The sequence below is a fragment of the Pelodiscus sinensis genome, chromosome 28 (assembly GCF_052426305.1).
Source record: "Pelodiscus sinensis isolate ZL-2025 chromosome 28, ASM5242630v1, whole genome shotgun sequence".
Classification (NCBI taxonomy): Eukaryota; Metazoa; Chordata; order Testudines; family Trionychidae; genus Pelodiscus; species Pelodiscus sinensis.
The window spans coordinates 16,538,715-16,566,065 of record NC_143079.1 but is presented as its reverse complement, the minus strand read 5'-3'; the positions used below and the strand labels follow the sequence as shown (position 1 = coordinate 16,566,065).

Below are 27,351 nucleotides of genomic sequence, written 5' to 3'. Positions count from 1 at the left end.
TGAGAGGAGGTTGAAGCCCATGAAGAGGGTGGTGCAGTGGAGTGTTCCCTTGCCTTTTGCTGCTGGTTTTCTGGACTCTCACAGCTCATGAGGGAGATTGTGTTTGCTGGGCTGAGCCTGCTGCCACTTCCCATGCAGCCTGGCCTAGAAGCACCCTCTGGAGGGGAGGGGGGGGATTGTGCTCAGCCTCTGCTTGTGTAGTAATCATGGGAAAGCCCGTGAGCCCCCCCGCCGTGGAATGGCTCAGAATAGCTGGAGCCCAAGCCAGGAACAGAACCTTAGACTTTCTAGCACTGAAGTAGAACCCCTGGTCATAGTGCTGCCGAGGTCCTGGAACGTTTGCATTGGGATCGGCCCATCTCTCAGACTGATGTTGTCAGTCCATGTCTTTCTTTGCAGCAATCTGACATACTTCCCAAGCCAGCTATGTCTCTTGTTGGGCCCTAAATAAATCCAACAGCTTTGTCAGTTCCCAGCTTCAGAAGGACAGGGAAAATGTATTAATTTGAAATTGGACGTGGCTCATCTGCTCTGCACTGCACATGCCTCCAAGTCAAGGGCTCCAATAGCTGAAATCAATTAAAATACATCAGGCTGGAATGCAGCTCACTGCTCAAACACTGGGCAGGGACATTACATCTGGGTGTGACAGAGGAATGGATGTAAAGCGGCATTCGGCCAGTGTTGTTTGGTTGTGTTTGGCCAGTCTCTCTTGGCAGAAGCTGACTAAAGAACAAGAAACTAATTAAACTGCTGTGAAGATGCTTTTTCCACGCGTTTTATGTTTCTTTAGCCATATCCTGCTGGCTTGCCATGCATGGAGCAAACACAGAGGTGGGATTGCAAGAGCCCTTTTCCTTCTCTTATTTTCACTGAAGGTTTTTTTCTAATGCTGAGTGTGTTGTTGGGCTTTGTTGAGCCATCGGAGGGCTAAGCACGCTGTCGGTAACTTGGAAAGTGTAGCGAAACTGGACATATAACTGGGGGCGGCTGTCTCGCTGGAAACCTGCCCCTCTGTCAGCTGCCTGTGTGCACTGTGATTACACAGGTAGTTTCACCAGGCTCTATCAGGGAGGCCCAATCTTTTTAGGTGCCTCTTCTGATGGCCAATCACACTACCCAAGTGGGGGATCTGATTCCTGGAGTGTGTTCCTCGTTCTGCCATGGGTTACCCTGTGATGGTCTGGGGGTCCCTTCTGGCCTTACAGGATAAGTCTACCCTGCAGCTGGGAGCAGGCCTTTCAGTGTGGGTAGACAGGCATGCTCTGGCTCTGTTCTAACTAGCCTGCTAAAAATAGCAGTGTGGACATTACCGCAAGCTCAAGGATAAGCCCAGACAACACTTGGGTGGCTAGCCCAGGGGACAGCAGCCTGCAGCTCCGGAGCCACGTGCGGCTCTTTGGCTGCCTCCTTGCGGGCACCTGTTTTGTGAAAAAACAGACTTTCTGAAGAAACTGAAAGTCCAGTGGTGCAACCGGGCTCAGGCAGGCTGCCTGTGTGCCATGGCCCCACGCTGCTCCCACAGCCTGCTAGCTGCATGCCCCTGGCCGGGGCGGGAGGCAACTCCACATACTGCTCCCGCCCTCAGCACCGTCTTCCAGCTCCCATTGGCCCAGCCAACGGGAACTGCAGGCATAGTGCTTGCAGGAGTGGGCTGTGCACGGAAACTCCTTTTCCCCAAGGGGCGTGCAGACATGTGCCAGCAGCTGGCTGCTTCCAGGAGCGGTGTAGGGCCCCGGCGTGCAGGCAGCCTGCCTGAGCCCTGCTCTGCCACCAGCTGGAGCTGCCTGTGGTAAGCACCTTCCAGCCAGATCCTGCACCTCGCACCCCTTCCCACATCCCGAACCCGTGCCCCAGGTCAGAACCCCATCCTGCACCCAGACCCCGATCCCCCTCCTCTGCCCCCCTCCCCTGCACCAGCCCAGAGCTTTATGCGTGACATGGCTCTCAAAATATTTGGTCAAAGACAAAAGCAAAAAAATGGCTCTTCTCCTTTGCAGGTTATGGGCACTACAAAGGGTGCCAATATGGCAAATGTGGTTAAAACCTTATATCTGGCAGCACTTTCCTCCAAAGCTTAGAATCTATAAACCTTGCGTCTCATTTACCTTAGTCTTACACTTGACATCACTTTAGCAGCAGAAAGCGGTCTGACATAGAGTTTCCTTCCTCCTTTTACCCCACTGGAAAGATGGGACACTGCCTGACTGTTAAATCAGCCAGCACCCCGTATCATGGAATACAATCGACATCAATATTTTAAAATTCAGAATCTGAAAACTTCTCCAGCTATCTTTAGAAATTAGCGGCCATTGAGGCTGCGCTCAGCTCTTGCTAGGATCAGGCCCCAAGAAGAGGGCTGACTTTCTGACAAAGGGTTGGACTCTGCTACAGTAACAGAGTCTGATCCTGAAAGGGGCACTGTCGCTGGATGTTGTTTGTGGGCTGGAGATAGCTCTCACTCACATAGAATCCTGGTGACCGCTCCTCTTCAGCGTGAAGCAGGGCTAAACCCGTAAGCGGCAGCATTACATTTACAGTAAGGATTTTTTCCCCAAAACTCTTGGCAAAAATAAGACAAGAGGAATTCTTGCATCAGCAGATTTAAAAGCTGAGTCCATGTGGCTTTGCATCCACATTCTACTGTAACAATGAAGAACTAGCAGACGTTCTTTCCGAAATCTGCCCACGGTTTGATTTGAAAGGAGTTCTGAGACAGATTGGAGACATACTCACTGGCAAAAGAAGACATTTTATCAGCTGAAGCTTTCTGATTAACCTCAAGATCACAAACGCTGTCCCACAGATAGCACAGGGACAGATGGTTTGAATTAAATCCAGAAATAGTCTAACTACTGCCGTTCAGAACAGCTAAAAGACTTGAAGACCAAGTAAGTGCCCAATCACCCTCCGATTGGAGTCTATGCCCTTTAGCAGAGAGCATTCATGCCGCATGCCAGACTCTTTGCTGGCCTTGGTGGATCAAAACCACACATGCTATCATCAGTGTTCCCTGTAAGCTGAGCACTCGTGTGACTGCTTATGAAAATTTCATATGCTGCCCAGCTGATTAGCAGAGCGCCCACAGATAAGTATTGTGCTTCTATTACTAGTGCACATTCACACAAGCCTTGGTGCACATACAAAGAATTATTCCACACATGGATGGAAAAGATTGGAGGGAACATTGGCTTCCATCCCCAGCTGGTAAGAAGGCTCCAGGTATCCTGGCTGTTCAGACCAGACAAGAAATTCACCAAGGAACTGAACCTGGCACAAAACATGATGGCCCATCTCCTATGTGGGACAAACCAAAGAGGCTATGTCATGTCAGGACTTTGTAACATGCACTGGGTCCCCATTCCCTACCAGCCCCAATGTGCTGCTACTGATCTACAGGGGTAGATTGTGAATCCAGCCCCAGCGCAAGGGACAGTATAGAGAGGAACCCAAAGAGACATCGTGCCTCTTGGACATCCCCAGAGTCCGTTCTGTCCTTGTTCTGGAGGCTGGGAAGGAGAGGTGTCTGGATGTATTTCCCACTACTGTGACACCTTCTCTACCTGAGACATTCAGTGACGTGAGGCCTGGCCCTGCCATTACTACACTCAGGAAGGAGAACCCGACCGACTGGCACAGCACGCCGCCTCTCTCCCCAGAGCTCCGACCTGCTCCCTCCATGCTGCATCAGCCTTTTCACTCAAGCCGCAAGGTCACTGCCGGCACAGCACCAGCGCCAAGCCACCGGCCAGCCCGTAATTGGATAATGCTTATGTCTGTTGTCATCTTCCCCACATATACCAAGACAAACACACACAAGAAAGCCCTGGAAAGAAAGGCGCATTCAGCAGCACTTTTATGACAGGCGGAAGGTGATTATTATCACTGCCAAGGGAAGTCTGCTTGCAAACCACTCAGGCTCCTTTGTCCTCTGCTTGGAGGAATTTAACTCCCAGCCTGGAGGCTTTGAGCCATCAGAAGAAAACTTCTGTTCATCTCTCTCCCCCTTGAACTGCTTTGGTCTTCCCCAAGCCATCTCCAGGTACATGCTGGCACATTCCTGGAGCCAGAGAAGAGCCTGCAGGGGCTCGTCCACAAAGACGCTGGCACCAGGGTTGATCAGTGTTGATTAACCTCTTCCGGTGCACTTGCCTCTCTTGTTGTGAAAGGGCTTGTTGGGAGACAGAGAGAGTCTGTGCGGAATTTTTTGCAGACGGCCAAGAAGGAAACACATTCCTGAAAAAAGCCAGTGTGCAATTGTGTGCCTGCATCTGTCACTCAGCCCCTCATCAGTAGCTGTGGTTTGCAGAGTGGGAAGAGGAGGAGGAGCTTTCCAGGAGAGAAAAGGAATTAAGTTGTAAAAGAAAAGTGATTGGATGCCCTTTGGAACAGGGGAAAAGTGGTTTTAGGTATGGAAGCTGATGGTTTACATAGGCAAACTGAATTTGAAATGTGGGGGGAGAACAGGGGACCAGGGCAGCAGATCTGATGAGAGCAGAAGATAGGGAGAAGTCAACTCCCTCTGAAGTTAGAATTTGCTTAGACACGTAGGGTTCATTCCTTTCACAGCTGTGGACAGATTTATTTAATGTTAACTATATTATCCCACCATGGGTTTGGCTCTGTGGCTACAGTCTCTTTAAGTTCAACAGGAACAAGAAGGAATTGGGTGGCACCTTAAAGAAATTTGACACTGTCCGAATGGGTCTGAATAGAGACATGGAATGGCTCTCTCATTACAAAAAGTAATTTCCCCTTTAGGTATGCTCACCTCATCAATCTTGGAGGTGAGCCACATCCACCCTCATTCAATTAGCACTGATGTTACACTCCCATCTCTGGATCCCCCTGCCTTTCTTTCACTTCAAGCATCTGAGGACGGGGGTTGTATCTCACAAAAAGTTACATAAGAACATAAGAACATAAGAACGGCCGTACTGGGTCAGACCAAAGGTCCATCTAGCCCAGTATCCTGTCTACCAACAGTGGCCAGCACCAGGTGCCCCAGAGAGGGTGGACCGAAGACAATGATCAAGCGATTTGTCTCCTGCCATCCCTCTCCAGCCTCTGACAAACAGAGGCCAAGGACACCATTTTATCCCCTGGCTAATAGCCTTTTATGGACCTAACCTCCATGAAATTATCTAGCTTCTCTTTAAACTCTATTATAGTCCTAGCCTTCACAGCCTCCTCTGGCAAGGAGTTCCACAGGTTGACTACACGCTGTGTGAAGAAGAACTTTCTTTTATTAGTTTTAAACCTGCTCCCCATTAATTTCATTTGGTGTCCTCTAGTTCTTCTATTTAGGGAACTAATAAATAACTTTTCTTTATCGGCCCTCTCCACACTACTCATGATTTTATATACCTCTATCATATCCCCCCTCAGTCTCCTCTTTTCTAAACTGAAAAGTCCCAGTCGCTTTAACCTCTCCTCATATGGGACCCGTTCCAAACCCCTAATCATTTTAGTTGCCCTTTTCTGAACCCTTTCCAAGGCCAAAATATCTTTTTTGAGGTGAGGAGACCACATCTGTACACAGTATTCAAGATGTGGGCGTACCATAGTTTTATACAGGGGCAGTAAGATATTCTGGGTCTTATTTTCTATCCCTTTCTTAATAATTCCTAGCATCCTATTTGCCTTTTTGACCGCCGCTGCACACTGTGTGGAAGTTCTCAGAGAACTGTCCACGATAACTCCAAGATCTCTTTCCTGATTTGTCGTAGCCAAATTAGCCCCCATCATACTGTACGTATAGTTGGGGTTATTTTTCCCGATGTGCATTACTTTACACTTATCCACATTAAATTTCATTTGCCATTTTGTTTCCCAATCACTCAGTTTGGTGAGATCTTCTTGGAGTCCCTCACAGTCTGCTTCTGTCTTGACTATCCTAAACAGTTTTGTATCATCTGCAAACTTTATTACCTCACTGCTTACCCCTTTCTCCAGATCATTTATGAATAAGTTGAAAAGGATTGGTCCCAGGACTGACCCTTGGGGTACACCACTAGTTACCCCTCTCCAATCTGAAAATTTACCATTTATTCCTACCCTTTGTTTCCTGTCTTTTAACCAGTTCTCAATCCAAGAAAGGACCTTCCCTCTTATCCCATGGCCATGTAATTTACACAAGAGCCTTTTGTGAGGGACCTTGTCAAAGGCTTTCTGAAAATCCAAGTATACTATATCTACTGGATCCCCCTTGGCCGCATGTTTGTTAACCCCTTCAAAGAACTCTAAGGGTATGTCTACACTACCCCGCTAGTTCGAACTAGCGGGGTAATGTATGCATACCGCACTTGCTAATGAAGCCCGGGATTTGAATTTCCCGGGCTTCATTAGCATAAGCGGGGAGCCGCCATTTTTAAATCCCCGCTGCTTCGAACCCCGTGCAGCGCGGCTACACGGGGCTCGAACTAGGTAGTTCAGACTAGGTGCCTATTCCGAACTACCGTTACTCCTCGTGAAACGAGGTTCGAAGCAGCGGGGATTTAAAAATGGCGGCTCCCCGCTTATGCTAATGAAGCCCGGGAAATTCAAATCCCGGGCTTCATTAGCAAGTGCGGTATGCATACATTACCCTCCTAGTTCGAACTAGGAGGGTAGTGTAGACATACCCTCACAGATTAGTAAGACAGGATTTCCCTTTACAGAAACCATGTTGACTTTTGTCCAACAAATTATGTTCTTCTATATGCTTCACAATTTTATTCTTTACTATTGTTTTGACTAATTTGCCCGGTACTGAAGTTAGACTTACTGGTCTGTAATTGCCAGGATCGCCTCTAGAGCCCTTTTTAAATATTGGTGTCACGTTGGCTACCTTCCAGTCATTAGGTACGGAAGCCGATTTAAAGGATAGGTTACAAACCACAGATAATAGCTCAGTAATTTCCCATTTTAGTTCTTTTAGAACCCTTGGATGAATGCCATCCGGTCCCGGAGATTTTGGCTAGCTGTTCCTCAAAATCTTTTTTTGCTTTTCTTATTACATTTTTACACTTGATTTGACAGTGTTTATGTTCCTTTCTATTTATCTCACTAGGATTGGACTTCCACTTCTTAAAAGATACCTTTTTATCCCTCGCTGCTTCTTTTACATGGTGGTTAAGCCACGGTGACTCTTTTTTAGGTCTCTTGCTATGTTTTTTAATTTGGGGTATACATTTAAGTTGGGCCTCTATTATGGTGTCTTTAAAAAGTTTCCATGCAGCTTTCAGGGATTTGGCTCTAGTCACTGTGCCTTTTAATTTCTGTTTAACTAACCCCCTCATTTTTGTGTAATTCCCCTTTTTGAAATTAAATGCCAGGGTGCTGGACTGCTGAGGTGTTCTTCCCGCCACAGGAATGTTGAATGTTATTATATTATGGTCACTATTCCCAAGCGGTCCTGTAACGGTTATATCCTGGACCTGATCCTGCACTCCACTCAGGACTAAATCGAGAATTGCCTCTCCCCTTGTGGGTTCCTGCACCAGCTGCTCCAAGAAGCAGTTATTTAAGCCATTGAGAAATTTTATCTCCGCTTCTCTTCCTGAGGTGATATGTATCCAGTCAATATGGGGGTAATTAAAATCCTACTTGATCTCTTATCTCTTGAAAGTAGGAATAAGAGATCCTCCGGAAAAGAGCTTATTTTCCGGAGGATCACGTCCAGACTGGCACTTTTCTCCGGCTTTTCTACAAGCCGGAAAAAAGCGGCAGCCATGTTAATGCAAATGCTGTGGGGATATTTAAATCCCCCGCGGATTTGCCTATTCCAAAGTGCTACATTTGCATCCCTATTACGGAATAAGGGCCAATGTAGACACAGCCCTGGAGTATAGATTATTCTAAAGTCACTAGTGCCCTCTAAACTCCCCCTCCAAACTCTCCTGTTAGCTGTTCCTGGTTGCACTCTCCCTGGTCGCTGAGTCACAGGCTTATATAGCTCTGGTAGCCCCTCCCCCTGACTGAGTCTCAGCCAATTAACAGAGGCTTCTAGATTTCAAACCTTTTAGAAGCTCCTTCAAACAAACAAACCAAACAAACAATCCAGACAAACACAAGCTCAGCACACTGCAAATAACTTCCCCCCCCCCACAAACACACACTCCAGACAGCCACTTACCACAAGGGTCCCGTTTTTACTCCCCTTTTACCTGGAGAACTCCCTCTCCAAACTCTCCTGTTAGCTGTTCCTGGTCGCGCTCTAATAAATGTGCTCTAATAAATGCTCTAATAAATTATGCTCTAATAAGTTATGCTCTAATAAATGTGTTAGTTTTTAAGGTAACATCTGACTCCTTGTATGTTTTTGGTGAAACAGACTAACACAGCTATCTCTCTGAAAGTTCAACAGAGATCTTTCTGTTTGTTAGAGCTCATAGAAATACATGGAACATAGACAAGTAACTCATACAATTACAAGAAAAAGGTCCCCTATCTTTTAAAAGTTCTATTAAAGTTGCCAACAAATTTGTGAATGCCGTAGCATATACAGTTCCTAAATATATCCATGCACCAGTTATAACTACAGCCATAGTCACATCCTCCGAGATGGTGTCAGAGTCTGATCATCAATATGGGGATGGTCCCTGGTGGAGTTTTTCTATACGATGCTTAAGTTTTCCCACTCCTAGCACCCTTTTTTATAATGGGATTCTGTCTATGCCTACGTGACATACATGCACATGGGAGTGTCTGCCCTCCCTTTTCTTATTGGCTTATGTCCCCTAGAAACATACAGAACCCCAAAGTCTATAGACTGGAGCTCTCAAACTTCACTGCAATGCAGCTCCCTTCGTACAACAAAAAATGACCCTAAGAGGAGGGATGGAAGCCTGTGCCCAACCAATCCCCACTGCCCCAGGAAGGGAAGAGCAAAGCTGAATCTAAAGATATCAGCCCCAACCAGGGGGTCTGTAACCTGAGCATTAATGTCCAGGGATAAACACTTATCATTCGCTATGTTTCAACAAAAAAAGGGTTCTGGTCAATTTGGTTTGCAATAACATTTTCTTCTCATTTTCAAACCCTCAGCATTGATTTAGCTGTGCCAGAATAGAGCACTGCTCCAAATTTCTTCTCTTTTAGCTCTTTTCGTTAAGGTTTATTGAGAAGCAACCCTGTTCCAGCAGTGTTCCCTCAAAGCTTTTCCATCTATATGCGGAGTATTTTTATGTGCACCGAGGCTTGTGTGAATGTGCACCACCAGTAAAAATAAAAACCTAGTTGTGGGCACTCTGCTAATCCTCTGGGCGGCATTTGAATCTCTCCTGAGCAGCTGCACAAGTGCACAGCTTACAGGGATCTCTGTACTCCAGGTTCATCCTATTTTTATGGCTCATCTTGGTTCGGTATCTTTCAACATTTGCTCAGTTTTGTCAGTTTTGAGAACTGGCCTTGCTTTGGTGGTTCTGTCTCGTTTCTGTTTGGCTTTATGAGAAGCAATCCCATTCCAGACACATCCCGTTTTCCTAGCACACCCAAGCCTTTTACATTGCTTTAAGTTACAGCTATATACCGAATGTGGTGGTCCTAGCTCTCACCATTTAGGAGGAGTTATTGATCAAACAGACAGACAAACTCTAAATATATATAGTAGATACATAATTCCTACTAAATACTAGTCAATCTTCTCCTTCTATAATCCTATAAATTAACTCTATTTAATATACAATGAATATATTTATTATAACTTGTTAATTAATCATAACATCACACAATAAATAAACAAACTAAAATCACTGGCTACACATCATAGAAAGGGTTATGGAATTTATAATAAACTTACTTGTCAAAGACCACCATTGTTATATCTTAGCTAAAGACGGCATCTCCAGCAGCACAACACACCTTTAACCAGAAGGGGCATTGCTTGAAAGAGCAGGGACATGACTTTGCAGTTAAGGCGTGGACTAGGTAATTTTGGTGGTCTGGATTCAATGGCTGCCTCTGCCACCGGTTTATCTGCATAGTCTTAGGCAAATCTTTTAATCTCTTTGTACCACGGTCTATCAAATGGGATAATAACATTTCCTTTGTCTGCTGTATCTATTCAGATCAGGTACTCTGTCTTCCTATCAGAGCCATCCCTACTGGTGCTGGTGCCCTATGCAGCCCAGCACTGGGACCTGCCCCGGAGGGTGGGGAGCTAATGCTGTGGGGAAAACGGGTTGCCCGCTCTCCCTGATTGGATGCCATTTACTGCAGTGACGTCTGGTCCATCCTGTCTGGGAGAGCTGGCTGCCTAGAGCAGGGCCAGGAGGGAGGCGTGGGCTGGAAGACTCCAGAGTAGCAGCAAATAGCTGCATAGTCACCAAAGAGAAGCAGCTCTTCTCTCCAGCCACCCGCTGAGTGGCTGCCCCTGCTCCATCTGAGACCTCCAGTCTGTGAGGGCTGCTCACCACGGCCTGGTGAGCGGGGGCTGGGCCCTGAGCCCTGAGAGAGGGTAGCTAGGGGGTGAGGTGAGGGGCAGCCGGACTGGCCCTGAATCAAGGGATGGGGATGGGGGCTTCCAGACCAGCACTGAGCTGGGGGCAGGGGCAGTCGGGAGATGGGGATGGGGGTGTCCGGAGCCCATATACAGCACATGGCTGCATAGAACTGCATAGGGCAGTTTGGTGCCCCAGATTTCATGGTGCCCTATGTAGCTGCATGTTTTGTGTATCGGGAGGGACGACCCTGCTTCCTATTGTGAAGCTAATTTTTTATATAGTGACATGAAGAGACAGCTAATAAAAAATAAACCGAAACAAGCATTAATCTCGTATGCACCCTTTAATCTGAAGGGTTTCTGATCTTTCTCAAGACAGGCAGGTATATGAGCAATATGGCATCCAGCTGAGTTAATAGGCACCACATGTTACAGGCTAGCTTCATTCTGCCCTCGGCAACACAAATCCATTTGTCCAAAGCCAGCCTGCTTGGCTGAAATATGGAAACAAAGAATTTCCCCTGAGCTAAGTGTGTCATTCAGGACTTTTTACAGCAACTCCGACAATATTTGTGTTTCATTTGCTACAAAGATCTGGAATTTGCAGAACTAGGTCAGGAGAAATTCTCTGTTTGCAAACAGCAATTAAGTTTCTGCACAAGAAACTGCAGTGGGCAGCAGTACGCAGTTGAAGGAAACCATTTGGGAGCATAGATGGCAAGGAGGGAGCTGACCTGAATACTGGTGAGGAATGAACCTCAGGAGAATGCATCCTAGTGCTGGGTTGTGCCTTACTCGCCTGGGCTTCAGTTTGGCCCCCGGCACTGGTTAGGGCATCATTTCTATGGGACTTGTGGCAAGTGGAGAATAGTGAGTGCACAGGAGAACTCACACGTACCTCCTTCTGCCCCATAAGGGACTGCAAACGACCTCTGGAGTGGGGGACATTTCCCTAGGGTATCTCATTTCCCTTTTATGACCAGAGCAAAGGACAAACTTCCCACTCTAGAGTGCAAGTGCATGGGGGCACTCTGCCTACAAAACTGCTCTCAAAGCCAGTAGGCGCTCCACCCATACAGGGCTTGCAGGGTTGGTCCTGGGATGCTGGTGAGAATCTTATGCCAAAGGTTGGAGTCTGCAAAACTGAGCAAAAAGTCTCTTGAGAACTGGTTGCCTTGTTAGATTGGTAGAGCTGCCTTCCGGTCACATGAGCAGTCTTTCTCAAAGCGTTTTGCCTGGGAGATGTTGGGAAGGAGAGAATAGTTAGTTCTACTCCAGCCTCTACCACTGTCCTTGTGCTAGTCGTGTGTCACCACTCCCTGTCTCAGTTTCTCTGCTGTAGAATGAGGATAATAATGCCCCGCTATCTGGCGCTTTAGGCTCCTCTAGAGCAGAGGCAACTGTGAACATCATTATTAAGGCAGGGAGGAGGGGAAGATGTCCCAGCTCTTTCATGGCTGTTCAAATTAATTGTTATCCTCATGTCAACCACAAAAAAGGTTCCCTTGGGTCAGGGTTGAAGAACACGGAGGCTGCTACAAACCACGAGACTGAGACCTTTGGTTTTTGTCATCCATTTTTTATGAAGCTGCATCTTTGGCTCCAAAAATGTATCTGTGTCTGCATCTTCTTTAATTTTAATTTAACTCTAGTTCCATTTAAAGCAGATATTTTGGGTGGAAAGATGCCAACTTCATGCAGTCTGCTTCCAACCTCCTGAAACGCACTTGGGCTTTTAGGGTCCTTTTTCCTACTGCTGCTGGGACAAAGACTGGACCCCTTCGTCAGCTCTGACTCGGTTCTTACACAAGAACAATTCCCATTACCACCACTGGAAGGGTGGTGCGACAAACGCCTGACTCATGATTGAGCAAGGACTTCTGACTTTGGCTCCACATTCACAACTGAGAAGAAGGATGGTTTTGAAGCTAAAGCACTTCAGTGAGACTCCTGGCATTTGGGTTCTATTTGTGACTCTGCCATCGACTTGCTGCCTGACCTCACTTATGGGATGTGTTATATGAGAGCTCAGACTAAATTATCACAATGGCCAATGAACCTATAAGAGTTACTTTATCCCTCTGTGTCCCAAATTCTTCTTAGTCCATGTGCAACTTGCCTCCAGCAGCACATGGCCCCTGAATGAGGTCTGCTGGTTGGGCCATCACCTTGCCCGTTCCGGGTACTGATGGAGAGTGTGATATGAACGCCGATCCATCCCCCACAGTGCCTCCAATAGTAAGATGGGGACAGTGAGACTAACAGGACCAGACCTGTGACCCATCTGCCTCTCCCTCTGCATTTGGGCTTCTTTTGATTTAGCTACTCATATGTCCTCTTGAATTTCTGGCCAAGTCTGAAGCACAACAAGAATGTTTTTCGTGCTTGTGTTGCAAAACTGACTGTCCCTATAAATCATGTAAACAGCCTCATCCTGCAATGGGCTTGTGACTCTCTTGCTTTCCAAGCCTAGGCTGTAGCCATTTGGCAGGGGAGGGAGGTGCTGGCTTTGTTGTTCTTTGGGTAGACACGCCTCCTTTCAAGATCTGAATGACTGGGAGAGCTTATAAGAGCTTGTGGGGAAGATTTTTTAAGTCTTGGCATTTCCTGTTGTGAGAAGTCCACTTTGTGCTGAACAAAAGGGGGGTGGGAGGGAGGGAGAGAGAGAGAGAGAGAGAGAGAACATTGAAGGAAAATATTTGGATGGCTTTGATCCCAATTTAAAAAAATCCTCATGGAAAACTTAATACAGAGATATTAAGTTCTTATGTTTCAGCAAAGAGAGGCTTCGGCAAAGAAGAAACTTGCATTTGTTAGCTAATTGTTAGACTTTCTTTAGAATAAGTCAGAATTTTCCAACTGAAACACAAAAATGACAAAAGAATGCCTTTGTTTGGAAATGAAAATGCTAGGTTTTTTTGAAAGTTATGGTTTTTCAATGAAAAACTAAAAATGTTGGACTAGGGTTTGTTTTTGTTTTTAGTCAAAGATGGGTTTTGGTTGATTTGGATTTTTGAAAGCTGAAAAGTTTTTGCTTTTTTATCAAAAACCTGGAAAATTCCTGTAACAATTTAGAAATGAAATAAAAAATTCTTCCTTAATGTTTTCACAGTAAATACGTCTCCTTTTCTAAACAGCTCTGCTTTGCCAATTTGCAGCCCAGTTAGAGAAATGGAAACTATAACAAATGAGGGTCAGCTATTGCATTGCCCTGGGACAGTTCAGGATTGTCCCTTACTGCATAGCCATTCTCAAACTTTTGTATTGGTGACCCTTCTATCCAGGTGTGTGACACCGCCCCGCCCCCTTATAAATCAAAATACATTTTTAATATATTTCACACTATGGCAAATACTAGAAGCAAAGCAGGGTTTGGAGGAGGAGTCTGACAGCTTACAACCCCCAGATAGTAACCATGTAACCCCCTTAGGGCCTGTAGTCCAGTTGGGGCATGGCTCCTCCCCCTCTGGGTCTGTGGGCTGCTACTTCACCTCACTACTGGGTCCCGCCCCCCAGTTTGAGAATCCCTCTAGGGCAGTAGAGTCATAGAATCATAGAATAATAGGACTGGAAGGGACGTCGAGAGGTCATCGAGTCCAGCCCCCCGCCCTCAAGGCAGGACCAAGCTCCATCTACACCATCCCTGACAGATGTCTATCTAACCTGTTCTTAAATATCTCTAGAGAGGGAGATTCTGCCACCTCCCTTGGCAATTTATTCCAATATTTGACCACCCTGACAGTTAGGAATTTTTTCCTAATGTCCAATCTAAACCTCCCCTGCTGCACTTTAAGCCCATTACTCCTTGTCCTGTCCTCAGAAACCAAGAGGAACAAATTTTCTCCTTTCTCCTTGTGACACCCTTTTAGATATTTGAAAACCGCTATCATGTCCCCCCTTAATCTTCTTTTTTCCAAACTAAACAAGCCCAGTTCGTGAAGCCTGGCTTCATAGGTCATGTTCTCTAGACCTTTAATCATTCTTGTCGCTCTTCTCTGTACCCTTTCCAATTTCTCCACATCTTTCTTGAAATGTGGCGCCCAGAACTGGACATACTACTCCAGCTGAGGCCTAACTAGTGCAGAGTAGAGCGGCAGAATGACTTCACGAGTTTTGCTTACAACACACCTGTTGATACAACCTAGAATCATATTTGCTTTTTTTGCAACAGCATCACACTGTTGACTCATATTCAACTTGTGGTCCACTATGACCCCTAGATCCCTTTCCGCCATGCTCCTTCCTAGACAGTCGCTTCCCATCTTGTATGTATGGAACTGATTGTTCCTTCCTAAGTGGAGCACTTTGCATTTCTCTTTATTAAACCTCATCCTGTTTACCTCTGACCATTTCTCTAACTTGCTAAGGTCATTTTGAATTATGTCCCTATCCTCCAAAGAAGTTGCAACCCCACCCAGTTTGGTATCATCTGCAAACTTAATAAGCGTACTCTCTATCCCAATATCTACATCATTGATGAAGATATTGAACAGTATGGGTCCCAAAACAGACCCTTGCGGAACTCCACTTGCTATCCCTTTCCAGCAGGATTTAGAACCGTTAACAACAACTCTCTGACTATGGTTATCCAGCCAATTATGCCCCCACCTTATTGTGGCCCTATCTAAGTTATATTTGCCTAGTTTATCAATAAGAATATCATGCGAGACCATATCAAATGCCTTACTAAAGTCTAGGTATATGACATCCACCGCTTCCCCCTTATCCACAAGGCTCGTTATCCTATCAAAGAAAGCTATCAGATTAGTTTGTCATGTCTTGTTCTTCACAAACCCATGCTGGCTATTCCCTATCACTTTATTACCTTCCAAGTGTTTGCATATGATTTCCTTAATTACCTGCTCCATTATCTTCCCTGGGACAGACGTTAAACTGACCGGTCTGTAGTTTCCTGGGTTGTTCTTATTCCCCTTTTTATAGATGGGCACAATATTTGCCCTTTTCCAGTCTTCTGGAATCTCCCCTGTCTGCCATGATTTTTCAAAGATCATAGCTAAAGGCTCAGATACCTCCTCTATCAGCTCCTTGAGTATCCTGGGATGCATTTCATCAGGACTTGGTGACTTGCTGACATCTAACTTTCCTAAGTGATTTTTAACTTGTTCTTTGTGTATCCTGTCTTCTAAACTTACCCTCTCTCTGCTTGTATTCACTACGTTAGGCACACCTCCAGACTTCTCGGTGAAGACTGAAACAAAGAAGTCATTGAGCATCTCCGCCATTTCCAAGTTTCCTGTTACTGCTTCTCCCTCCTCACTAAGCAGTGGGCCTACCCTGTCCTTGGTCTTCCTCTTGCTTTTAATGTATTTATAAAAGGTCTTCTTGTTTCCCTTTATGCCTGTAGCTAGTTTGATCTCATTTTGTGCCTTTGCCTTTCTAATCTTGCCCCTGCATTCCTGTGTTGCTTGCCTATATTCATCCTTTGTAATTTGTCCTAACACTCACTTACCTCGCGGGGGACTGTACAATGCTTTAATAGAATTCACTGGGCCAAATCCTTTCCTTAGACCCCGACCCTGTATAGGTTTCCCTTTTATGAACAGTCCCACTGGCTTCAACGGAACTTCCCACGGTGGGTAATGCTAAACACAGGATCTCAGTTTTTACCCAGTGGGCCAAACTGTCTGCTGGAATAAATCCGGTAAAGTCCCTGAAGCCATGCCAGGAGAGTGTTCGTATCTGCCTCGAGAGAGCAGCCCCCCTAGTGATTACACACGTCAAAGCTCATTTTAGGACTGTCTTCCAATGATAGGTCTGCATTTCCCTTTGCTCACCGGTATCCTGTTCATGGAAATGCCATCTTGAACCACTTCTGAGCAATCTTCTCCCTCCTTGATATTTACACCCAGTAGCTGATAGGGCCTCTTTTCATTTGGAGAAGCAAGTTGTTTGAATCCCTAAAAGAGTGCATCCCTCTTTGCTTCTTAGTGAGTTCTTTACCCCCCTGTTCTCTGAAATCCTTAGCTGCTGACATTTGTCTGGTATCGAACGTGCGCAGTGGGACACTCTGCTATATGTGCCCTTCAGAAGATAAGACCATAAGAGCAGCCATACTGTGCCAGACCAGAGGTCCATCTAGCCCAGTGTCCTGTCTTCCGACAATGGTCTGTGCCAGGTGCCCCAGAAGGACTGAACAGAACAGTCAATCATCAGTAAACAGAATCGTAGGCTTGGAAGAGACCTCAGGAGGTCATTGAGTCCAACCCCCTTCCCAAAGCAGGACAAACCCCTACTACAACACTTGTCACCCATTCCCAGTTTCTGGTAAACAGAGGGTAGGGCACTTTCCCTGCCCATCCTGACTAATAGCCATTGATGGACCTCTCCTCCATGAACTTATCTAGTTCTTTTTTGAACTCTCTTATTGTTTTGACCTTTACAACATCCACTGGCAGGGAGTTCCACAGGTTGACTGGGCGTTGTGTGAAAAAATACTACTTTTTGTTTGGTTTAAACCTACTACCTATTAATTTCATTTGGTGCTGCCTAGTTCTTGTGTTACTGGCAGGAGTAAATAACTTTTCTTTCTCCACACCAGTTATGATTTTATAGACCTCTCATATCCCCCCCTTAGTCATCTCTTTTAACTGAAAAGTCCCAGTCATATCCCCCGCCCCTCGTAATCTCTCCTCACTGTTCCACTGTGCAAACCGACCCTAAACAGACGTATCTGGCTACACAGTTCCACCAGCGCTGGCAGTAAATCCCCCTGATCTACTGCTTCAGAATGGCTCCTTGTTGCCACTGACAGCCAGCATAGGGACCCAGAGCAGCACCCAGCAAGCCCTCAGATTGAGGGAGGGCAAAGATGCTTTTAAAGCCACCTTCATGCCTCCAAGTGCTTCTTGGCAACAGCTGAGCATCTGGTCCTGTGTTCCTGCTTCTTTTTTTTTATGTTTTAAGGAGGTCTCAACCAAATTTCCAGCAGTGATTTTGCAACTGGAAACACTGTGGAATCAGCCCATTCACTTCTCAGAATTCAGAGATATGATGCAAGACAGATTCCATCTTTAAAACAAAACAAGTTGTTTTGCTGGGACAGGACTGTACCTCTCAAGCGATGTTATTTCCTCACCCAGACAATATTGTCATGACAGGAATTCACGTCTCCTGGAAAATGACCACTAAAGGATCCCTTTCTAGCACCCTGCCAAGTTACAGGCATATCTGTACATAGGCATGGGCTAGCTTTAGTCCAGCTAGCAGGCAACATAACAATGGAAACAACCGAGAGCGGGCTAGTGAGTTGAGTACATATTCAGAGTCTGTGCCCAGCTTACCCTGCCTGCACTGAAGCCCACACTGTGCTGTCTTCACTACTTACCAACTGGTTTCAAGTTTGCATCAGTAAGCTAATTTGTGTGCAGCCTTTGTTGGCTCAACATAGCCTGCATAAAGAGATCTTACAGTCTATGGTTGCACTTTACTTGGATATCCATTTTCATATGCACTTCATTTGTGTCCACTGACAGCATAAGCCCATGATGTATCTATCTCCTTTCTCTAGGAAGAAGATGACGATGGTCTTCCTAAGAAGAAGTGGCCAACAGTTGATGCGTCTTACTATGGTGGCCGAGGTGTTGGCGGCATTAAAAGGATGGAGGTAAATAAACATTTTCTTATTAACCAGAAAAACTCATTTGTAAACTCAGCCACAAGATCCTTCTGCAATTTAGCCAGAGGGAAAGAAAGAGGAGGTGTAACCTCATGCTCTGTGGTACCAGTGTTAATTGGAAGAAGCTCCACTGAGGTCAATGGGAATTTATGGAACTTTTGAAAATCAAACCAACCAACACCACACGGAGCACACCAGACCTTCTTAGCCCTCAACACCACATAGTGTGCACCACTTCCCCCAGACGCCAGAGACACATGGAGCGCACCACACCACTCTATCCCCCAGAGATACACGGAGCGCACCAAACCCCTCTGTCCCCCCGAGACACATGGAGGGCACCACACCCCTCTATTCCCCAGAGACACACGGAGCGCACCACACCCCTCTATCCCTCAGAGACACATGGAGGCACCACTTCCCCCAGACGCCAGAGACACACGGAGTGCACCACACCCCTCTATCCCCACAAGACACACGGAGCACACCACACCGCCCAGCCTCCAGAGACACACGGAGCTCACCACACCCCTCCAGCCCCCAGAGAAACACAATGCACACCACACCCCTCTAAGCCCTCAAAACCACACAGAGTGCACCAGGCCCTCTTAGTCCTCAACACCACACAGTGTGCACCACACCCCTCAGCCTCCAGAGACACACAGAGTGCACCACACCCCTCAGCCTCCAGAGACACACAGAGTGCACCACACCCCCCAGTCCTCAGAGTCACACAGAGTGCACTATGCCCTCTTAGCCCTCAGAGACACACAGAGTGCACTATGCCCTCTTAGCCCTCAGAGACACACAGAGTGCACTATGCCCTCTTAGCCCTCAGAGACACACAGAGTGCACTATGCCCTCTTAGCCCTCAGAGTCACACAGAGTGCACTATGCCCTCTTAGCCCTCAGAGTCACACAGAGTGCACTATGCCCTCTTAGCCCTCAGAGTCACACAGAGTGCACTATGCCCTCTTAGCCCTCAGAGACACACAGAGTGCACTATGCCCTCTTAGCCCTCAGAATCACCCAGAGTGCACTGTTCAGGGTTCCAATAGTGATTTAAATTGCCTTGCTCCCCCTCTCCTCCCATTGGTGAGCCTGCAAAGAGCACAGGCACTGGTTGGGTCCATGCTGGTCTCTGCAGAGTGTAGCTGAACATCATAGTTAAAGGCTATGGCAGCAGGGGCCCACCAGAGCCTTTCCCCACCGCTGGAGACAGCAGGACATGGTGCTGCAAAAAATAGTTGTGTAGTCATGGGAGGCTCTGCTTGAGTGTGCAGACAGCTGTGTAAGGTTCATACCCTGTGGACTCAGCTGTTAAGGCATCCTATTCTATTCACCTAAGCCATCCTTCACTGTCTACACTGCTAGTTAGACCGTATGAGCCAGGAAAGCAGTTTCTGTGCTCTACACTTTGTGGTAAGTGTAGACGTACCCTTAGAGAGATGTCCAGTCTTAATGTAAAGTCTTCTAGTGATGCCACATCCCATAGCGAGGTGTTCCAGTGGGCTAGTAGCCCTTGTTCCACTGGGAAACTGCAGAGTAGCCAGAGTATACTTAAGGAACGGGATGAAGCTAGCCCCGTGTAACTGCATTTTCTGCCAATCTCAACTCAAGCATCTGGTCCTGTGGCTCCAGTGGGACTGCATGCCTGAATGAGGACATCCCACATGGTGCCTGGCTTCAGAATCAGGTTTTAAGTAAGGAAAGACACCAGGATTCTGCGTAATAATTGTCTTCTCTGAGGCAAAGGATCCTCTCCAGTTCTAGGAAACTCAGTATTTACATGTGCCAATCCTTGCAGAGATTGGAGGGAACTGAAACCTCAGATCCCAGTATCCAAATCCTCAGCTGGTCCTTCTCTCAACACTGAAACTGGACAATGGGGAAATATAGATCCAGAAGACAGGATGCTGGGCTAGATGGACCTTTGGTCTGACCCAGTGTGGCCCTTCTTATGTTCTTATGGCACCATGTTTTTCTTCCTAGGTCCGCTGGGGAGAAAAAGGTTCCACAGAAGAAGGGGCCAAGCTAGAGAAAGCCAAGAATGCCAGAGTGAAGATGCCAGAGCAAGAATATGAATTCCCAGAACCCAGGAATCTGGGGAACAGCATGCGCAGGTCCTCTTCTCCCCGGAGGTGGTACACGCCAATCAAGGTAGGACTCAGTTGCATAGTGCAAAATGATGTCAGTAGATCCATGTTAAATATTCAGACAACCTTGTGGAGTTTTCGTGTGCAAAGGCTAAAGTGGTTACTGCCTTTGTGTTAAGTCCCCAGACTCATGCCTGGGAATCCATCCAAAGGCTGCTCTAACTTGCACAACGCACCTATGGCCGAAAGGGTGGTTTGGTATAAAGAGCCCCAGCTATGCGTCTTTCCTCCCACTATGCTACCTGAAGCTTAACCTCCACTGGCCCTTGGTAAACAGGGCCAGATCAGCTCTTCTGGGGACCTGGGGCCAGTAGATTTTGGGTGGCTCCCTAGGCTTTGGGGTGGGCCAAAATGAAGGGTTCAGTGTGTGAGAAGAGGCAGCTTGGGTGTGGAGTGTGGGTTCTGGGCAGGAGGGAGTGTATGGGAGGGGCAGAGGATTGGGACACTTACCTGGTGCAGATCCTAGGGGGGAACAGGTAGCTCCATGCGACCCTGCGCTTGTCAGCACTGCCCTCTGCCAATCCCATTGGCTGGGAATCACAGCCAATGGGAGTGGCTGGAATGGAGCCTGCAGGTGAGTGCTACTAATGGCAACACACAAAGCTCCAAGCAGCGGGGAGGGAAATGCCAGCTCACATAGCTGTTTTACCCACCTCTCTCAACAGAATTTTTTCCACAGGGTTTTTTTTCAAGGGGAGCAGTGTGGAGGCAGGAAAAGGGAAGAAGGGAATTTGTGTACAGACATCTTTGTCTTGTTAACAAGAGAGCAAGAGTCAGGCTAAGTCTGTGGCCTGACAACGCGAGATCTGGAATTAGCTGCTGCCTTTGCCTCTCAGGAGATAAGGATAGAATGCTGACTCTGGCAGGGACCTTGAGATAAGGAGCATCTGGGTGGAACTAAAATAACTGTTAGCCATTGGTGTTTGTAATGGGAAGGAGACTAATTGTTATTGTTATTATGTCTAATGGACAGTATATAAACTGCCTCATAATTGCTTGTATTCGAAGATCTGCCGCCCCCCCTCCCCCTCCCCGTCCGAACCAGTTTTTCCCTTGCTGCAGCTCGTAATAAAACTGCCTCTGGCTACTTGTTGCTTACAAACTCAGAGTGAGGACAATGTTTTCTTCCACAGGACTGTTCAGTATTTTTGCTTAAACCATCTGGCAACCCTACGGGCAGAGGCTGCTCCAGCCTACATGGCATAAAATACACTGAAACAAGGCACTATTATACTGGCATATAGGTGCCACATCAAGGTGCTCCTGGAGTGAAATTTGTCAGTGCTCCAAGAGATGCAACTAATTCAACCTAAATGTTAAGTGTTGACTAGACCTAGGTGTGTGATATCTCAGGAAAAATCCCCGGGAGGATGCTCCTGAGTCTCAACCCATTTCCCCCACTACTGCAGAGTCCAAGTTGAACATTGGGAGATTTCTGACTAATTTCCAAGTTTGAGCCACTCTCGTTCATGTGGTATGAAGATCTGGATCCTAGCAATGTTCGGCAAAGCCTTGAGGAGAAACTGGGTTCATGTTTAGGCCCATTCTTCTACTAAGAGAAGCTTTGACTTAAATAATAATACTAAAAATTAATGTAAGCATTCCAGACAGGGATTATTAAATATGGTCCCTAAGGAGTGTGCATGGGAGGTGGGGGACTATTTCTCTTTGAAAATCTAAACCTTCAGTCTTCAAACTCCATGTAAACTACCGAAAGGCCCAAACAAAACCCCTGATCTAAATGCTCTTATACACTGGGGGAGGGGTGTTTAACATCTGGACTGAATTCAGTGGCTTGAGCCCATCTGTAGAAAAGTCTTCATGGAGTTATTAATCTCCACCACACCCATCACCACCCATCACTGGATTACCCCCGAAAGACGATGTATGCAGACAGAATATGTGCATCCAAGACTTTCCCTGAATACAATCCATGAGAACGCAGCAGAAAAGAAGGAACGATGTCTGGGGACGTGAGGTTCTGCTCTTCCCATGCTGTAAGAAACATTTCCAGCATCCCACTCCACTCTCAGCAAAATCTTTTCCCTGGACAGCATGACCTTACTGAGATGAATTTGCATTATGTCGTGCAGGGACATTCTCACATAATCACCACAGTCAGAGGTGGGAAAGATCTATTAGGTCATTAGGTCCACACACCCAGCCAAGGCAGGACTGCTAACTCAAGTGTATCCTTCAGTGCCTTTTCCAGTATGCTTTAAACTTACACATAGCCATCCACTCTTTCCTGTCGGGGAATATTCCACAAGCTAAATGGCCTCACACACTGGAAATGTCTCCATTTTAAATTTTCCTTCATGCCAGTGTTCAAATGCCCATGACTCTCCATTGGCTAAACAAGGCATTCCTTTCCCTCTGACACTGCTTAAAATACCTCTTACGTGTAAGAGGTGATCATTTGCATGTGATCCTTCTCTTTACACAGCAGCACAAGGGCCACCCTCACTCGAAATCCCCTGGCTTTTGTCATTTATTTCATGGAGTTTTTCTTCTGTTTCCTCTCACAGGAGTGTCTGTAGGTAGCTAGACTCCTCCAGTGTGGTCTTCTGCTCCCACAGATATAAACTAGAAAATCCTCTTTCTTTCTTTCTTTCTTTCTTTCTTTCTTTCTTTCTTTCTTTCTTTCTTTCTTTCTTTCTTTCTTCTAAATATTTTCATCCAAAAATTAACCCTCTTTCAGTTTTCAGATGAAAATTTTTAGGATTGACTCTTTTAATTCAAAGTCAAATGTTTCCACTGAAAATTTTTGATAAAAATGGAAACTGCTTCTTTATTGTCTACATTTTCTGTGGAGGAAAAAATGGAAAGGTAACTTTCATTCTAGAGTAAAGGTTGCCAGCAGGGTGAGTAAGGATAAGATGTGTCTTAAAAAAAATAATATGTACATATATATACACACACACACTATCCCATAGAGCTGGAGGGGACCTTGAGAGGTCATCAAGTCCAGCCCCCTACTGTCACAGAACCAAGTACCATCCCTCACAGATTTGCCTCAGATCCCTAAATGACCCCTTCAAGGATTGACCTCACTCTCCTGAGTTTAGCAGGCCAATGCTCAAACCACTGAGCTATCCCTCCCCACACACATGCCCAGGCACACACAGTGCTTTGAGTGTTTGTGCAGTTCTTGTTTCAGAATCCAACAAGAGGTTTTTACTGGTTTCTCTGAATGACTGTTCCAGACTTGGTTGGCTCTTCGCTGTGAGAATGCTTTTTTCTCATCTCCATCTTCAATTTCCCTTGACTTGATTTCATCCCATAAGGGCCATTTCTAGGCAATTATTATTGTTATTATTATGTCCGAGCACCCCAGCCACAATCAGGACAACATTGTGTTAGGAGCTGTACAAATGTAGACTAGACAACAGGTCACTAGCCTGAAGAGCCAGATAGCAAATGGGGCTGATCCTGCTCTAACCCAGGGGTATTTTGGTCTAAGGTTCAATCTTATCTCAAATAAGTAACTAGTGAAAAGACTGGGATGGCTGTAATCATCCTCAAAGGCAATTGGTTCCTCTGGAAATACATTGCCAGGTGGAGAGATGAAATGTACTTGAAAATATTTGCAAAGGTGCTGGCAGCTAGTCAGTCAAATGGCAAGCAGCATTCAGGATTTTAGTAGCATTCAGGTAGTTTTATTGCAAATGTCTTCAAACATCCTTCTGTGACAGTACCAAACTAAACCAAATCCTGATTGTCATGCATTCAGCCTGGAGAGATCCAGTTGGCAGAAATTCAGAGTGTGTTTGGGAAATATGCCAGTTAGTGTGTTATACCTCTGTGCTCTTCCATTCTTCCGGAAATGAAAAATTCCAGCACAGTCTGCTCCAGAAAAATCTTCTTTGAATCTCAGATAAGTGGATTCATTTTTGGGAGTGAAACAGTGGCCCCTTACAGAAGGGACAGGAAAAAATGACAGCAGTGCAGGGAATCCCTGACCAGAGAATATGCGTTTCTGACCACATGTTGCTGTCTACCCTGTACACTTTTTATGGCCTCCTTAAACTCATCTGGGAAACAGCCACAGCAATTGCACCTTTTCTCACTAGCTCATTCCATTGAGAAATAGAGGGATGCCTTCTTTGGGATTGCACAATTTGTGCTACAAAGGCAGAGTTGGCACATACCAATCTGTCACCTCTAACTGGGAGCTGCTCAAAAGCGTCCTGTTGAAACCAGTTTTGACAGACAGTTCATTTTTCTGACAAAATTATTTGAATTTATATTTGTATTTATTTATAGTGCACAAAGTGTCTCCTTTCTATGGAAATTTTTGGCTTTTTGTCAGAGAACTCAAAGGCCAGACAGAGTCAGACACTTTTCCATTTTGAAAAAATGACATTTCATTTTCCAACCAGCTCTATTCCTAACAAATTCCCCCATTGAAATCCCTCAGTGAGATGTGACATTACAATGGCGTGGAAAACTTCTCTTTAGCTAAAGCCAAAGAAAAAGCATATCAGGAGATTTCTCATGGCCACAAAACAACTCAGACTGAACCTCTCTAATCCAGATTTCCTTAGTCTGGCAACAGGTTGTGCAAAATTGAGGACCGCCTGGGTGCTCAGGGGCTGGAGAACATGTGGGGAAAAACCAGTGGGCTGAGGTCAGGAGCATTGCTGGACTTGGGTAGAGAAGAGCCTCTGTGCCCCTGTTGGCCAGAATAGTGGAGCCCTTGCTGGCCGGAGCAGCCGAGTCCTGTCCAGCTGGAGCAGTGGCTCCTTGGCTGGCTGGAGCAGCAGAGCCCTGGCTGGTTAGACAGAACAATGGAGCCCTAGCTGGCCAGAGCAACAAAGCCCTGGCTGGTCCACAGCCGGAGCAGCAGAGGCGCAGTGCCCCAGGGTCAGAGCAGCAGAGTTAGAGGTCGATGCGCTGGAGGGCAGGGACAGGGTCCAAAGGGACCTAGACAAATTGGAGGATTGGGCCACAAGAAATCTGATGAGGTTCAACAAAGACAAGTGTAGAGTCCTGCACTTGGGACAGAAGAATCCCAAACATTTTTACAGGCTGGGGACCAACTGGGGACCAAGTGGCTAAGCAGCAGTTGGGCAGAAAAGGACTTGGGGGTTACAGTGGATGAGAAGCTGGACAGTGTGCCCTTGTGGCCAAGTCAACAGCATGCCCTTGTAGCAAAGAAGGCTAATGGCATATTAGGGTGCATTAGGAGGAACATTGTCAGCAGATCTAGAGAAGTGATTATTCCCCTTTATCCAGCTCTGGTGAGGCCACATCTAGAGTATTGCATCCTGTTCCGAGCACCCCACAATAGAAAGGATGCGGACGCATTGGAGAGGGGACAGTGGAGGGAGAACAAAATGATTAGGGGGCTGGAGCACCTGACCTATGAGGAGAGGCTGAGGGATTTGAGCTTATGGATTTGAGAGCAGCCTTCAACTTCCTGAAGGGAGGTTCCCAAGAGGATGGAGAGAGGCTGTTCTCAGTGGTGGCAGAACAAGGAGCAATGGGCTCAAGTTGCAATGGGAGAGGTCTAGGTTGGCTATTAGAAAAAACGATTTTTCTAGGCAGGTGGTGAAGTTCTGGGATGGGTTCCCTAGGGAGGGGGTGGAATATTGATCCCTAGAGGTTTTTAAATCCCAGCTTGACAAAGCCCTGGCTGGGATGATTGAGTTGGGTTGGTCCTGCCTTGGGAAGGGCGCTGGACTTGATGACTCCTGAGGTCTCTTCCAACCCTAGGATTCTGTTTGGACCAACATCCCAGCACCAAGAGCAGCAGAGCCCGATGTGGGGTAGGAGGGCAGTGATTGGCAGTGGGGAGAGAAAGAGGAACTTGCTGGGGAAACCAGGTATAAATGTTTCCTGTGTGTATGTAGCATTTTCATCAGCAACCTCTGCAGAGATTCCAGACCAGCGCTGGGCAACCTAGGCTAGTGAGTGGGCTGCATGAGTGGCCTTCTTCATCTCAGTGTGTTGTCGTAACCAAGGCAGTCTCCTGGGATCGGGCTGTTGTGCTAACTGTGCTCGTGTAGAGTTTATGGAGTGTGCTAATGGAGCCGTAGCAGCGCTGTGATTGGAAGCAGAGGGAGCGCATGGCTCTCACGATCAATGTTGTGTGCAATGAGCACCTCGTTTGATATGCCCTTGCTTTATGTGCATGAGACTCTAGTAACACCGGTAGGAAACACGACTGGAGTCCAGCAGAATCTGGCAATCATTCATGTGGGCAACAGTAAACAAAATGTCTCATGGGCCACACGCAGAACCCCAATGGGCTGCACGCAGCCGTGGGGCTGTAGGTTGCCCACCATTGTACTAGAGATTGCTTAAATAGTGAAGATTCTCTCCGCCCCGCATGGTGCTGGTGCCCATTCAGCTGAGAGTTAAGGCTGGAGGCAGGTATGCAAGTTGCCTACAAGCTTTGAGGGCAATTTTCAGAGGTACAAATGGGAGTTAGTCACCCAAAAGATTCTGTTGATTTTCTGCAGGTCTCAGGGGCCTAATTGCTTTTTGAAAACCTCACCTTTGAGTCTGCAGTAGGAGCTGATCGTGCTTCTGGACATCCCACTCCAGGACTGATGATCCTGTGTCTTTCACACGCACAGCATTCAGTTTAAGCAAAGAGGGCCAAGCTGTGCTGCCGCTGACCTGTGTTATCCACTCAGCACATGTTGATCGCATCCAAAATAATTCATTGTATTTCTTGTAATTGCAGGGCAAGCTGGATGCTCTCTGGGTCCTGCTGCGGAAAGGCTATGATCGTGTGTCTGTGATGCGCCCCCAGCCTGGAGACCAGGTACTGTCCCTTTTATAACATGTATTGTACGTTTAAAAACCCAGCCACACCCACCAACTTCTGAGTCCCTTCTCCAGTGGGACGGACTGGTTGTTTAGCCTGGAGATACCTGTCCCTGTTGTCAGACACCAACATGTCATCTCAGAAACAAACCTTAGCCACTTGCATGAACTTTGTTTGCAACTGAAAATCCTGAGGGCTCAGATTCCTTTGCCTTGGAGCCCTGTTGACATGGGTAAGTTATATAAATCACATTGCAATAGCAATTGTCCAACTACATAGAAACTCTCAACCTGAAATAGTTTTGCTGTCACAATTTGATATCCACTTTCCATTAGCTGGAGCCTTGGATGTGGAAGAA

The 27,351-nt window shown here is 46.6% G+C and overlaps 1 protein-coding gene across 1 annotated transcript in view; it reads left to right on the top strand.

The window, feature by feature from the left end:
• ANTXR1 (ANTXR cell adhesion molecule 1) overlaps nt 1-27,351 on the top strand; it is a 215,884-nt gene that overhangs the window by 128,119 nt on the left and 60,414 nt on the right. The window contains exons 15-17 of the mRNA XM_006119107.5: nt 17,952-18,047; nt 20,052-20,219; nt 26,910-26,990. Coding sequence (XP_006119169.2) covers nt 17,952-18,047; nt 20,052-20,219; nt 26,910-26,990 — 345 coding nt within the window. The remainder of the gene's footprint in view (nt 1-17,951; nt 18,048-20,051; nt 20,220-26,909; nt 26,991-27,351) is intronic.